The sequence below is a fragment of the Lathyrus oleraceus genome, chromosome 6 (genome assembly GCF_024323335.1).
Source record: "Lathyrus oleraceus cultivar Zhongwan6 chromosome 6, CAAS_Psat_ZW6_1.0, whole genome shotgun sequence".
NCBI classification, from domain to species: Eukaryota; Viridiplantae; Streptophyta; class Magnoliopsida; order Fabales; family Fabaceae; genus Lathyrus; species Lathyrus oleraceus.
The window spans coordinates 428,035,649-428,050,437 of NC_066584.1; the positions used below are offsets into that span (position 1 = coordinate 428,035,649).

At 34.6% G+C, this 14,789-nt stretch overlaps 3 protein-coding genes across 3 annotated transcripts; 1 reads left to right on the plus strand and 2 right to left on the minus strand.

Moving 5' to 3' along the window:
- Positions 1-5,160: 5,160 nt before the first annotated feature.
- LOC127097997 (uncharacterized) lies at positions 5,161-7,451 on the plus strand. Its single transcript, XM_051036497.1, has 2 exons — positions 5,161-5,420; positions 6,143-7,451. The coding sequence occupies exon 2, from the start codon at positions 6,547-6,549 to the stop codon at positions 7,120-7,122; it is 576 nt and encodes a 191-aa protein (XP_050892454.1). The 5' UTR covers positions 5,161-5,420; positions 6,143-6,546; the 3' UTR covers positions 7,123-7,451.
- Positions 7,452-7,925: 474 nt separating this feature from the next.
- Positions 7,926-9,649, minus strand: LOC127097996 (uncharacterized). Its single transcript, XM_051036496.1, has 3 exons — positions 8,870-9,649; positions 8,462-8,723; positions 7,926-8,359 (listed from the first exon to the last, which is right to left on the minus strand). The coding sequence occupies exons 1-3, from the start codon at positions 8,999-9,001 to the stop codon at positions 8,079-8,081; spliced, it is 675 nt and encodes a 224-aa protein (XP_050892453.1). The 5' UTR covers positions 9,002-9,649; the 3' UTR covers positions 7,926-8,078.
- A 1,402-nt stretch (positions 9,650-11,051) lies between these two features.
- On the minus strand, positions 11,052-13,884 carry LOC127097995 (probable receptor-like protein kinase At5g24010). The gene has a single exon (XM_051036495.1). It carries the CDS (start codon positions 13,790-13,792, stop codon positions 11,264-11,266), a length of 2,529 nt encoding a protein of 842 aa, XP_050892452.1. The 5' UTR covers positions 13,793-13,884; the 3' UTR covers positions 11,052-11,263.
- Between the last annotated feature and the right edge of the window lie 905 nt (positions 13,885-14,789).

The following is a 14,789-nucleotide window of genomic DNA, read 5'->3' on the forward strand; positions in this document are numbered from 1 at the left end:
TTGATCGACAATATTAAAAATAAATGTGCAAAAATATTTTTTAAAATATCTAATTTACATCAACTAATTTTTTAAAATAATATAAAATTCCTATTTTTTCCGTTTCTCCATATTGGTCGTAAATATCATAAATGGCGTTTCATTTTTTTCTTGAAGTGGAATATCTTATTCTAATTTTCATGATAATTATGATATATATTATACTAACTAATTATGATTTGTTCGAATAGTCAGACTCCCGAGTGGAATTTTAGAAATTCGTTGTCCGAACCAATTAACATTGAATTTCATTGGTTTGGTTCAGATTTTGTCTGAACTAAAAAAATGTCTGAATCAAACACCATATTTTGATTTGGTATAGATTTGCCCGAACAAGTGAACATCTCTACTCGCTGCCACCAAAGAGAGGCCAATATTAGAACCAGAGTTCCCTTTTGGAGGAAGATTCCATAAACAAACTCGTCTTTTTAGGGGTCCTGCCTTAGGATCAGCTACTTCCCTTCTCAAATTGCTTGCTATCCTTCCTGCCCAACTTTTCTGCACTTTTAAAGAAGTTGTTGCTACTATGTCTAAGGAGGATCTTACCCACATCCAAAGTATTTTTGAGGCGGATAAGATGGAGCTTTTTGAGGCTACCTACTACACTTATCAGGCGACTTCTATGTATTCTGTACTTGTTGCTGGTCGGGGTGTCATTGGTCATGGGTAATCTTTCCAAGGACAAGGACAAGGATACCTGGAAGGGGGAAATGTGAAGCAATGAAGCAGAAGTGCTCTAAGTTCAGAAGGAGACAACTGCTCTTCAGGAGAAGAATGTTGTGATGAGGCTTTTCAGGAGGAGACAAAGGTCCACGACTCCCCCCCACCTTGGTTGCCTGGTTTGTTGAGTTGAAGTCTTTCTTAGACGTAGAGAGGATGTGTCATCAGAACGGAGGCGAACCATCAAGCTAATGAGGCTCAAAAAGCTCTTCAATAGGAGAAGGAGTTTAGTGTTGAAGACTAGAGAGTTCATGATGGTCAAGTGAATCATTTGAAAGAGAGAGTTCATGAGTCTCTTCAACATACTTTGAAGATCGTGTCCAAAGCTCTTAACCACGCGGTGTTTAGGCTAAAGAAATTTTCCCAAAAATCCTTATTCCTAGCAAGGAAATGGATCCTTTCAAGGTTGCTCGTGGCGGGGCTTTGGTGGACAACCGGGGCGCAACGTCTCAGAGCGAGGAAGCTCGATTTTCTTTTCTTTTTTCCTTATAATGCTAGTTGGGCTTTTATGTCTTTGCAAAAATAATTATATTTATATATTTAAATTTCCACTTGGTGCATTTATTTATATTTTGTACATGATGTATTTTATTTTTCCTTTGTTGTTATCCTGACCACCATATAGGTTCCTGGTCTCCATTCTTTGGTTCAATTGGAGAATCTTTGTTGCATCAGGACTTGCTCATCATGCCTGTATCTTTGAATTTGTTCGTTTTATATGCACTATTAGCATCAAGTATGCCTTTCGAACTTTGTGGTCTCAATCAGAGTTTCGTTGTTACTAGCTTCGACCGAGAAAAGTTAGTGTCGTTCATCAGCGTCACTAGGAACCGTCTTGGGCCAAAGGTAAGGTTCATGTACATGCTCTATGGGTTGACCCCTTCACCAAGATAACACTTTTAGAATACTTTTTTCTCCTTGGAAAACATATTCTTTCTTGTCAAATTCACCAAGAGAAATCAAATTTCTCATCAAATCAGGTTAATACCCGACTTTAATCAACAACCTTATTGACTCGTCATGGAGCTTGAATCTCACAGATCCAACACCTGCAATCTTGCAAGCTTTATTGTTTCCAAGAAATACAGATCCACCATCTTGATAGTTCCTCGAACAAGTCTTTGTTTGGAGTCATGTGCCAAGTGCAACCTGAATCCATAATCCACTATTTACTTGAGTCGCCGCTTGAAATCACAAGAACATCATATGAGTCAAAATCATCTTGAACAATGATTGCGTTGCCATTATCCTTACCTCCATGATCTTTCAGGATTTCACGACACATTTTTCTTGTATGACCTTTCTTCTTACAGTGATAACATCGAATACCAGATGCATCACCACTATAAGACTTCTGCTGACTTTTACTCTTCTTCTTGTCGAACTTGCCATCTCTCTTTGTCAATTTTGCCTTAACCGACAGACTTTCACCAATCGAAGATCGCTTGTGCTCCTTTCGTCCGTTCAAATTCTTAGAATACAAGGATGATTGAACTTCTATAAAGGTTAGAGACTCTCTTTCATAGACGAAAGTTTCTTTGAAGTGAGCATGTGATATAGACAAAACACACAACAACATCAGTGTTTGATCTTCATCCTCAATCTTGACATCGATATTTTCAAGATCAAGAATCAGCTTGTTGAACATATCTAATTGCTCATCTAAAACTTTGTCTTCACTCATCTTGAATGAATACAAAGCTTGCTTCAGATAGAGGCAATTGACCAACGATTTGGTAATGTACAAACTTTCGAGTTTCACCCTTAACTCTGACGCCGTAATCTCCTCTGAAACCTGTAAAAAAATCTTATCACCAAGGCTCAATAAAATAGAGCTATGGACTTTCTCTACCATAGTCATTTTTTATTTGTCTGTTAACGCAACATCCATGGCTTCAACTCCCTTAAACGCTTCTAAACAACCTTGTTGAACCAATCGGGCTTTCATCTTCAAGCGCCACAGACCGAAATCGTTCACTTTGGTGAACTTTTCAGTCTCATACTTTATTAACAACATCTTTTCCACGCTCACTGCACCAATTCGTTGTGAAAATGATACTAGAATAACAAAGTATAATCAAATTAATCGGCAAGAAACCCACAAGGGTAGAAAAAAGGGAAGCAAGAAGAACACAACAAGTTGGTTATAAACTGATATTCTTTACTTTCTCTTTGAAACAGGATTACACGTGTTACAGAATAACAAATAATCTATCTCACCATAATTAGGATTTCCGTTATGCAATTATGAGAGACTAGTATGCTATTTATAAGAAAACTAACACACTAAACTAATAGGCTTTTACACGCAAACTCATTACACAAGCTAACTTAGAGAACAAGCTAACTTAAGTAATTATGCATAACAAACACACCCAATTCGACATGCTAACAATCCTAGCATACTTCGACTGCAGCATGTGAGCAGACTTCGACGACATGTTAATGGTCTTGTCGGATTGTTGAACCAAGAAGCTACCCTTCGACCATACTAGAATTCGATTACATTTGAGTAATTGATTTCAAATTTAAAGATGCATTTAAATATTCTTTATATTGTATCAAATAAATTTACATGTGCGGATGCAGATATATCTTACTAGTTATTTTTATTTAACTGATTTAGACGTTGAAGTGTTGACTTTACACGTTCGATCATGAAAAACATCAACCGTTGAATCGTGTGTAATGGTTTTCACCGATCTACTTCCCATTTTGTTTCACATCAAAATACTAATTTTAAAAAAATATTACCAAAATACCTTAAAATAAATTAGATTGAATTTGAATTCGAGTTTAAAATTGAATACTTAATAAATAGCATCAATCTAATATTTTTTTCAAAAATTAATTTAATTCATAAACACCTTTATGTAAAAAAATTGCACTATCATAACTAATCACAATCAACTTTTTTTTATAAATTTTAGAAAGTACTCTATCCGTCTTTTTTAAGTGTCATTTTTTGACTTTTTACACATACCAAGGAAGCTAATCATTATTGTTATTTTTCAAACAATAATTCTTGTTTTACCTATAATACCCCTAATTATTTATTACATTCATTTTTTTTCTCTCTCTATAATAATTATCTAGGGATAATTTTGACAAAATTACAATTAATATTACCTTGAACTTTGCAAGTGACAATTAAAAAAAAATGAATTTTTTATAAGATATTGACACTTAAAAAGGAACGAAGGGGAGTACAAATAAAGCAATTATTTCTAATAAATTGACTATTATATGATTAATAAAAAAAAGCAATTAAACTTAAATTTTAACTAAAAATTAAAATTAAAATGAGATTAATTACTATCCAATATCAGTCAAAAAAATTATACGCTTTCAATTAATTACCATTATTCGTTTTTGAATTATTTTATAGATGGTTAAAATAAAAGTCAAATTTTAAGATAATGTAAAAATTATTATTATTGTGTTTATTTTTTAATTTTTAGATTAAATGATATTGATATAAAATTATGTGATTAACCAACTTCATAACTTTATTAACCAATCTTTTATATTTTATTAATCAACTTTATTTATTATTAAAAATCATTTTTAATAACTCAATATTTATTAACTAATTTTATAATTTCATTAATTATTTTTTTATATTTATTAATTAATTATAAAAGTTATTTTTAATATTTTATGAACTAACTTTATTTTACTACTACGTCTGGACGGACGCTCGGTACCCGTTTGTCCATTTTTTTAATAAACATATGTAAAAATATATACGGTATTATTTTATTTAATGTTAATTTTAATTGGAAGTTGGAGTATATAAGAAGTTAATAATAAGAAGTTATGTGAAATATGATAATAGTGGTTTCAATAGAATTTATTCGAAGTTATTTTGTAAGTTACTTAAGGACAAAATTGATAGAAAAATAAGCTATACCAAAATCAAATTTTTTCTTTATATATTATTATTGATTTAATCATTTATTAAAACATTTTTTATATTTTATTAAACAAATTTATTTTACTATTTAAAATCAATATTTACGGTATTGCTCACGGGACTCTTCCCATACTATTTATAAAAACTAATTTTTTATTTAAAAAAAAAATCATCGCATAAATATACTATATGTATTTTGTGTAAAAAATTGGTGTTAAGATATCATTGTTGATTAATAAATTATGAGCAACTGAAAAATAAAACATATTAATAAATTCGAAATACCAGGTTAAACAAAAAAAAATCCGAACCGTTCCGTAACCCGATTAGGGCGAGCCCCACGAACACTTTAGGTGAGTCCCACGTGTCCGTTCGAGGCCAAACAAACGCGATATACAACTGCAGAAAAAAGAAAAGTCAGATTTTTATATGTTTCTAGACACTGTCCTTTATCATTCATCTTACACGTGTCTCAACATTATTCGACAATTACACCGTTGTTGTTTCTTTTCTCCTCTCATGTTATCGGTTACTTCTTCTTATTTATCTCTTTCTTCTCTCTCTGCGTGCGCTCTCATGACTTTTGAGTTTTCATCACTTTCTTTTCCTACCCAACTACGTTTTCTTTAGATCCAACCACTTTTCTTACCAACAATCAATCGCTTCAATCTACCTGTATACTCAATTCATCACCACTCTCGTTAGGTCTTGCTTCCCCTTTTCTCTCTCTATGCCATTCCCTCAGGTTTGATTTCTCTTTTTCTCTGTTGATTCTTATGTTATGGTTTTTATTTTTGAATTTTTATTTGATTTGTAATTGGTGTTTGGATCTGGTTTTGATTCTTTATTGGAGTGGTTCAATTTTGGTAATTGGATGTTTTTATATTGTGGTTCGAGTAGATCTTGTGTTTTTTTTTTTGTAATTTAGGGTTTGTGAATTTTACTTGAATTGACTCTATGGATTGGTTTCTGACAAAATTGGGTAGATCTGGTTAGGGTTTTGATGTTTTTGTTGTTTTTAGGTTTTCTTTTGTTGCAAATAGAATAAAAATTATAATTCATCATGTTTATACATTGTACAAGTCATTGATGGACTTCAATTTCAAGTAATTGGTATTCAGTTTTGACTAAAACATGAAAATTATCTCTTACAAGACCTAGAAAGACCGTAGGAAATCTTATTAAGAAAGATATCGAGATGTACTAGTTCCATAGAAATGTTGTATCGGTATAACATTTGGATTCTTCAATACCGTCTATTCTCAGGACCGTGATTATCTATGGCCACTTAAATTTCATAAGTGGGATACTTTTAAAGGAATTTTGATTTGTGGTAACTTGTGAGACATTGTCATTCCTATAACTGTGTATTTGCATATTGTCTATCTGTAAATGAATCATGACTCTTTATGTTTGTGAGCACCTGCAGTTTTTGATGACTTTGCTGTGTTTTTCCTTGAACTGCAGTTGGGAAGGGTGTACTGGAGTCAACGTTTAGCTTCTGGGCACAAATTTATTAACAGTATTGCAAACCTGTTGGCCTTTTTGGGATGGGAAAGTGCAAGTGTTGTGGGAAGTTAGGAAGAATGGGGCCAAGGGATGGATCTAAGAGTGCTTATGAATTTTCTTTGATGTTGTCTCCTGTTGTTTCTTTTTGGGACTGCATTGTTCGTAAAATGAGGTACTCCTACAGACCTGAGTGGGTGTAGTGGTTCGATCTTTTCCGTTAGTACTAGTCTTCATACTTCAACTAATTAGAATTTATTACTAGCATAATAATAGTTTAGGTGAAAAAAGTTATAGAAAAATGTATACGCTCTAAAGGAATTCTCTTGAAGGATAGGGTTTTAGAACAGTCATTTTAAGTATTTATGTCTTTAGTAAGTTCAATGGATAACATGGCATGTAATAAAGGGCAACATGTGAGAAAGGCGAAGAAGAAGCAGGTGAAAGATGAGTTGGATCGTCTTAAGCAGGCTGAAAAGAAAAAGAGACGTCTGGAAAAAGCTCTCGCTACGTCTGCTGCCATCATATCGGAACTGGAAAAAAAGAAACAGAAGAAGAAAGAAGAACAACAGAGACTTGATGAAGAGGGTGCTGCAATTGCGGAAGCTGTCGCTCTGCATGTTCTACTCGGTGAAGACTCAGACGATTCATATAAGGTTGAGTGCAAGACTTGGGATGATTATAATCGTAATCTTGATTTCTTCATGGGTGGGAAAAGAGCCTGCTTTCCGAATCTAGATGGAGGCACATGGTCCGTCACTGCTGAAAATGGCAAGTGGTCTATCTCGTCCGGGCCTTTCGAAAACAACAATGTGCACGCTTCACCTTACGGAGAAGCAGTATGGGATCCTACACGATTCTCTGTCGACCTTATAGCAGCACAAGCAGTTAGATCACTCCAGATTGCAGAGAATGCAGATGAGGATAGGATTCTATTCTAATGGAATCCTTACATATCGGATTAATCGCGTCTTTGCCGGGGACTTGAGTCTTTTATTTTATTTTATTTGAGGTCTTTCATGTGTATATAACTATATTCTATATTATATATCGTGAGTCTTGTGTTTGTCAAACAACACATTCTGCTTCAGCTGTGATTGAACATGTTGTTAGTGTCCCCATGTTTTATTCTGATTTGCTTTACCTGTATGTGAGGATGCTAATTTTCTTTGTGGAGTGATGACTTTCATACTCAAGTATTGTAGGGAACTATACTTTTTTGAGCTGATTATCAATGGTAATAGTATAAATGGAGACCTCATGATTTATATATTGCACTGTTGAATAATTTATTACTAGTATTACATATTTACATCTCTCATGAATTAGTATAGGTGGTTTAAACAGTTTGTGATGTTGATGTTGGTATTTAAAGTAGTACTTCCTAAAATTCATTCTTTTTGCCAATGGAGTTATGATGTCATGTTTTTTGGCTTTTTGCAACTTTGGTATTCAGCAAAGTAATCAGCATTACCTCATGCCTTGCGTCAGTACAGGAATCCTAAATTCTGAGAATTGCTGTTTTTGGAATGCCGTGTGATTACTGTATTGCATATGCTGACCTAATAACGTTAAAACATACTCAAAAGTGTGAGTGTGGTGTACAAGATATTTGAGTGATTATTTCTTGTACTTTTATGTTAACAAATGCCAAGTAGTAGTACATCTCTGTGACTCACACACTAGATGCTTTAACATAGGTTATAGATTCAGTTAGAAGTAAGTTAGATACAAATTACTCCAGTTGTGAAGTTTCTTTTTCAGTATACAGTTCTACAAACAAGGCACCAATTAAAATAGTGATTTGAATAAGATGTAAAAATTGCATTTGTTTTTTGACTTAAAATGTACATGCACTAAACCTATGGTAATGGTAGCTTCCAGAACTATACATCATTCAGTCACATGGATTCTCAGCTTCTGAACTACTAGAAGTAGATGGTTTCACACCGTTAGTAATAAGCTTTTTCAACCAAGCATGTTGAACTCTAGGAGATTCTTCTTCTCTAGGGGAATCATACATATCAGCTTTAACATTATTTGTAACACACAGCAGGAATCTGTATGCTGTTTTGCTTGCTGATACAATCTCTGTTTTTGCATGCCGGAACAGCGATGCTGCATTCCTAGCCACTTCCTTAACAATATCACCAACGTTCGCAAACCTGTTAACCCAACCTGTCATAAAAGGTGTAAGAATACACAATGGAAGCTGTAAAATATATTAAAAAGGTAACAGTTCATCGCAAAGTTATATAGATTGACTCTCACGGCATTTACCTGGAGGTTTTGGAACGCCTAGTCTTCGACAAAATTCATCACAGAAGTGGTTGCAGTTTTTGGAGAAGAGATCATAAGAATTTCCAGGCCACTCTCTACTAAGTTCTCTTAATATTTGATTTACCTTGAAAATATTGTAGTTTGTTTTTCCTAGAACAAGGGATTTTCTATATGTAAACATTGTGTTCTTCCCTGAAGGACCACTAAAAACTCCAGTTCCTTCTTCACAGAATCCAAATGACCATTCTTCATCTCCATAAACCTGTCACAGCACCATATATTATAACTAAATCAATGATTCTGTATACCTATAATGAAGATTTTAAGGGAGACTCAAGATTCAAGATACAATCCAAATAACAGCAAAAGAAAACAAAAAGAAATATAAAAGAGACAGTGGATTAAGACCTGAACAGCGCTGTGGAATATTCCACCGAGACCAATACCGTTCTTGAAGATCTTGTTGATGTGAACAACGGTGTTGTTCGTCTTCTCCGAACCATTGGTCAAGTCGTACACGTGAAGTGTCACTTTCGCCATCTTCAACAAAAATCAGAGTGAGATTCTTGATTCTATGTACCTGGGGTTTGAATCAGAGTTAGATTCTGCTGCAAGAATCCTTCAACCTAATTTCTATCTTTGCCATTATCAAGAGTGAAAGTGTTTCTTGAATTTGTATCTGAGAGGGAACAAATATAACTGTGGCATGAAATGTGGCGCCGGTCGTTATAATTTATTACTAATGCTGCATAATTTCTTGGCCATTGATCGAGTCGGTTCGAGAGAAAAATTGAAAAAAGAAAAACTTATTATGAATAAGCAATTGATTGGATGAAACAGTGTATAATACTGGTATTAGTTTATAGAGTAGAAGTTAAACCTATAATTAGTGTAACTAACTCTATCATACTGGTAACTGTCATAACAGAATTACCAACTAACTGCCAACTGATACTAGCCCATTAACAGAATATCTTGAATACTGCAAAATGCACTTTTTCTCATTGACATATTGTTGTAACATTTCCTTCTCCTAGGATATATGTTTTTATTCATAGAATAGAGTGAAATAGTATAGTATTCTATTGTTTGAATAATTTTAAAACTGATGGCATAGAATGGAAAATGATGACATCAATTTCATTGGGTATCTTCATATATATCTAAATTATGTTCTATTCCTTCATAAAATATTCAAACTATAGAATAGGGCCCATGTGTTATTCCACTACTAATACAAACATACTTTTAGTATACCTACAACTAACATGCATAGCTCCTTTAGTTTCATTTCAAAAATTCAATGTCTTTTTTCTTTGTTAGCTTGTTTGGATGTGTTCTTTTTCTGTATCATCATTTGCAGTTGGTGAGGGATCTTGTAACACCATGGGAACTTTTTATTTTATAGCTGTAAGCTGCAAAGTCTAAGTCTATTGACCAAATTCAATATTAAATTTGAGTGAGAAAGCACTAAGAAGTAGACACTTCAACCGGTTTAACCGTGACTCCGTGATCTGAGTGTCATCACTCAATTGTAGGTGGCAAACAAACATGTCCATTCCGTCAAAGTCCGTTAAAAAATAAGGCCGGACAGGTAAAGTAAAGGAGACGGATTAAAAACCTTGGCTTGACCGTAAAAAAAATCATAAAGTAGGGCCGGTGGACCCTACCACCCCTTAGTCTAAAACTGGTAAGTATGTTCGTCTCGCTTATACCTTTGTGTGCCAAAGGAACGGAGCGGGGCAAGAAGTATGTTTGTCCCGCTTAGACCTTTATGTGTCAAAGAAACGGAGTGGGGCGGTCCAAAAACTTAGGCACGGTCCGCTAAAAATGGATGACTAAACGGGGTTTGACCGGCCTAGTCTGTTTTGCTTTCTAGTCCGTTTTGCTTTGCCGACTAAACGGGGTCTGATGGGCCTACTCCATTTTGCTTTGGCAAGCTAAACAAAGGGTCTGTTGGGCTTGACCTTCTTTGCTTTGGCGGGTTAAACAGGAGGTCTGACAGGTTCAGTCCGTTTTCAATTGTATAAGTGACTCGGTCAGTTTCAGTTCAAATGGTTTAAAACAGTTAAAATACGATATTGAGGTCCCGCCGATTCGATGTCCGATTAATTTTCTAAAACATTGGTTACAAAGAGAAAAAAGTTGAGAGCAGCTTCCATAAGAAAGTGCTATTTTGAGTGGAGGCTATAATTCCATTGTCCCACACATGTTTAAGAATTGCACGCAGCTTCTTTTTGGCTGGATCCCAATATATTCACATCACTTATGGCGGCAAAAGGCTTCTCCATTTTCTTCCATAGGCCCCACTTAACCACGAGGAATCTGATTTATTAGATTATCAGACATAATGGTCAGTGATTACATAATTAGAAATTTATAACTTATCTTACTCTTACTTTTTTTCATAATTAATAATTTTCCACTTATGTAATTTGCACATACAATATCAATGGAATGAGCACTATTTCAACAAGTACTCTATGGTGGAAAATCATGTTAAAAAATTAGAGCAGATGATTAAGGGTTGGAATTGAAATTAGAACTTTTAGCTGAAATACTTATTCCAATTATATCATCCAAACAGACCTTCACAAATAAAGCTCTAGAATTAACTGTTACTGCATAACATGAATATTGAAGCATCTCTCCAATGTCAAACAACAATGATATTCAAGCATTTTGTAATAAATTATCAGTGAACTATAAGGAGCCTAAATCACCCTTTTGTTAGTATATGAATACATATTGAAAAAGAAAAGAGAAAGCTTAGGCACGTAAAGTATAATAACCAAAGATTATTCATCTACCATTATTATTCATGAGCTGGGAAAACACTTGGCTAGTACTAACATCTGAACAATCATTATCATAATCTCTCTCTATTCTTCTGCTGGTAGAGTTTTCATGAATTGTTCTTGTTGTTTCGTAATCTGCTTCGCTACCACCGCTATCATCGTGTATCGCTCTTTGTTGTTCACTTTCTTGAAGCTGAAGTGCATATTCCAAATTCCACAAGACATCACCCATAGTTGGTCTGTCGACACCATACTCAGCTAAACATTTCTCCGCTGTTTCGCCAAATTTCTTCAACGATCTTGGTTTGATATCGTCGACAATATGAGGGTCGACAATATGATCCAGCATTCCCTTCTGCAGCCATTCGATCGCCCATTCTGCTAAATTCACCTGTTCCCTAGTCAGTTGTGGATCAACGGCCGGTCTTCCACAAAGAACCTCGAAAAGAACAACTCCAAATGAATACACGTCTGATTTATCGGTAAGTTGTTGCCTCCGGTAATACTCGGGATCAAGATAACCAAAACTCCCTTTCACACCAGTACTCACATGTGTTTCGTTGATACATGGCCCTGACCTCGAAAGACCGAAATCAGCAACTTTTGCCACATAATCTTCGTCGACCAATATGTTGGTCGATTTAATGTCGCGGTGGATGATTCCTTGAGCAAAGCCAGTGTGAAGATAATGCAAACCTCTGGCCGCACCAATGCATACCTCGAGCCGCTGCTTCCAATTGAGAGGCGGTTGTCGTGACGAACCGTATAAATGCTTTTTCAATGGACCCCTTTCGACATACTCGTAGACAAGTATCATTTCTGAATTTTCTTCACAGAAACCAACTAGTGAAACAAGATGGCGATGGCGGATTTTGGATAAAATCGTTATTTCAGAGTGGAATTCCGGAAGGCCTTGTCTTGAGCCTGGCATACCTCTCTTGACAGCAACTTTTACATTGTCTCTAAGTACTCCTTTGTAGACCATACCAAATCCACCAGACCCTATAATCAAATTTCTATCAAAATTGTTTGTTGCTGATTGTATATCAGCAAAAGGGATCTTCATTCCAAGATATCCATAAGAACCGTGTTCGGATGTTCTACTAAGAGAACTCCCTCCGAACATACGCAAAGGCGTCCATCCCACACTCCCAACCGTAGTTTCTTTTGGTTTCTTCTTCCTGCATTTGGTAGCAAGTAGAAAAACAGTTACAACCAAAAACAAGACAACAATTCCTCCAACAATCGAACCTATCAACCCCCATAAATGTTTCCTCCTGTGCACAATCTTAGTATTGTCGACATCGTTGACCATCTTCATTATCTCTGCACCATTCAATATGGCATTAATCCTTATAGAACTACTCAGCTCAGAAGGACCAACACTTATTTCAATAACACCCGAATCGTCCGAATTAGCAACAAAATCCACATACACCGGTGATGCAAGAGTGTGGAATGTAAGCGATGACAAATCAAAATCCTTATATGCAATGTAACCATTGATATACACATCAAAGTAAAGCAAATTGAGAGAAGTACTAACTATATCACAGAAATGCAACCGAATCAAGTGCGAAACACCGTCAGAAGCCACGGGAAACTTCCATGTTATATTAAACGTTGAAGCTAAACTTGTGTTTTCTCTATTCATCTGTTGAGCAGTCATGTAAACATTTTCAGGCGCGATCTCTGGAGTCGCGCCTCCCTTCTCGTAATCAGGTGTATGAGTGCTTACTGCATGTTTAGCTGCTTCCTTAAAAACCAAATAATCCTCATCAGGAATCCAAGTCCTCCAAAGGGTATCATTAAAAGGAGTTACTTTCACACCTCCAACATTAATCCTATGAATAGTTTCTAAAACCTGAGATGAAATGTTTCTGTACTCTTCCATACCAGAAGGACCAACCAACCTTGTTCCATAATCTATAACAAAATCTTCAGGAGCAGTAAAAACTTCCACAGCATTTACAAATCCAAAACCTGAATTAAAGGGTCTAAACAAAATTTCAAGCAAGTTTGACTCAATCTTCAAAATAAACTCTTTAATCACAACCTCACCAGGTGGCTTAAACTCACTTAGAACCGAAATTCCATTAACAAAAACACTAAATTTTGCAGATTTCAAGTCAAAACCCTGATCTTTAAAGGGAAAGAAATGAAAACGAATCAAATGAGTACCATTTTTCTTAATATTGAACCTGTATCTCCCAGTGGTGATGAAAACTCTGGCTGTCTGATACAAAGTTTGCAAATTTGGAGATGGGTTTTTGTTCATGAGAGAAATGGAATCATCTGAAGAGAGAAAATTCAAGCCTGGGTTTGTTGAATCACTCATGAAGACTCTATTGAAGATTGAAGCATTGTTGTGTGATCCACAGTTAATTAAGTAGTTGTCTATAGGAACAAAGGAAAGTGAACAAGGTTGAAAGAAGAGAAGGATTAAAAAGATAAGGTTTTGTGTCTCCATGAATGAAGGGTTTGATTTTTTGGTTCCTTGAAGAGTGTGAAGAAAACTCATGTCATTACTCATGAGAGTTGTGAGAGGATACTACAGAGAAGAGTGCACTAAACTGTAACAAAAAAGACAACAGAGATAGAAAGACAGTGACTTTAGACCCACACTGAAAGATTTAGAAGAATATATATATATATATATATATATATATATATATATATATATATATATATATATATATATATATATATATATGTGTTAAAGTCAAAAGGGACTGCTTATGCTTTTGATAATATTTGTTGAAAAAAAGGCATTATTTTTGGACATTTCACACAATTCACAATAGTTTTCTTTTCTCTGATATGTCATAAATAAGGGTAGGAATTATGAAAGAAAGTTAAATGACTTTAGGTGAGTCATTCTATGGTTGAAAAATAATTACTAAATTTAGTATTGGAGGGGCCAGAGAAGGATATGAAAACAGACATTGTTTTTTTAGTCTTACAAAGCTCTTTCTACATGCATGCCCTTATATTGTATAGCAGAGACACTTTAAATTGAAAGTCTATTTAATGTTCCAATAGGTGTAGGTGTATAACATTGTCATTGTTTGAAAATATGATTTTCATTTTTGATGAATATGTGTAAAATACAAGAATTTCATAATGCACAATAGAAAATTAATTATGTCTAATGAAAACAAACTACTATTCCATATCTTCTCACTATATGTCATAATTATAAAATATATTTTCTGAATATATACACATTATATCACTTCCGCAATTGAAGCGGAAGGTTGCCATATATTTAGACTGTCTCGGAAATCTTAAAAGAGTATTAAGGAAAGATCCTTGGTGAAGATATCCACAATTTGATAATATGATGGAACATGCAAGACACGTATTTGTCCACAAATTACTTTTTCGTGAACAAAATGAATATCTATCTCGATGAATTTTGTGTGTTAATGTTAAACTGAATTATAGGAAAGATATATTGCACTAACATTACCACAATATATCATAGTAGCTTTGTGGACCCAACAATGTAGTTCTAAAAGTAAGTTACG

Excerpts from the sequence above, each read along its gene's own strand:
- LOC127097997 (XM_051036497.1), top strand. The coding sequence starts at position 6,547 with ATGTCTTTAGTAAGTTCAATGGATAACATGGCATGTAATAAAGGGCAA.
- LOC127097996 (XM_051036496.1), bottom strand. The coding sequence starts at position 9,001 with ATGGCGAAAGTGACACTTCACGTGTACGACTTGACCAATGGTTCGGAG. Across the intron at positions 8,724-8,869 it reads TATTCCACAGCGCTGTTCAG|GTTTATGGAGATGAAGAATG; the intron begins GTCTTAATCCAC and ends GTGCTGTGACAG. Across the intron at positions 8,360-8,461 it reads AGGCGTTCCAAAACCTCCAG|GTTGGGTTAACAGGTTTGCG; the intron begins GTAAATGCCGTG and ends CTTTTATGACAG.
- LOC127097995 (XM_051036495.1), bottom strand. The coding sequence starts at position 13,792 with ATGAGTAATGACATGAGTTTTCTTCACACTCTTCAAGGAACCAAAAAA.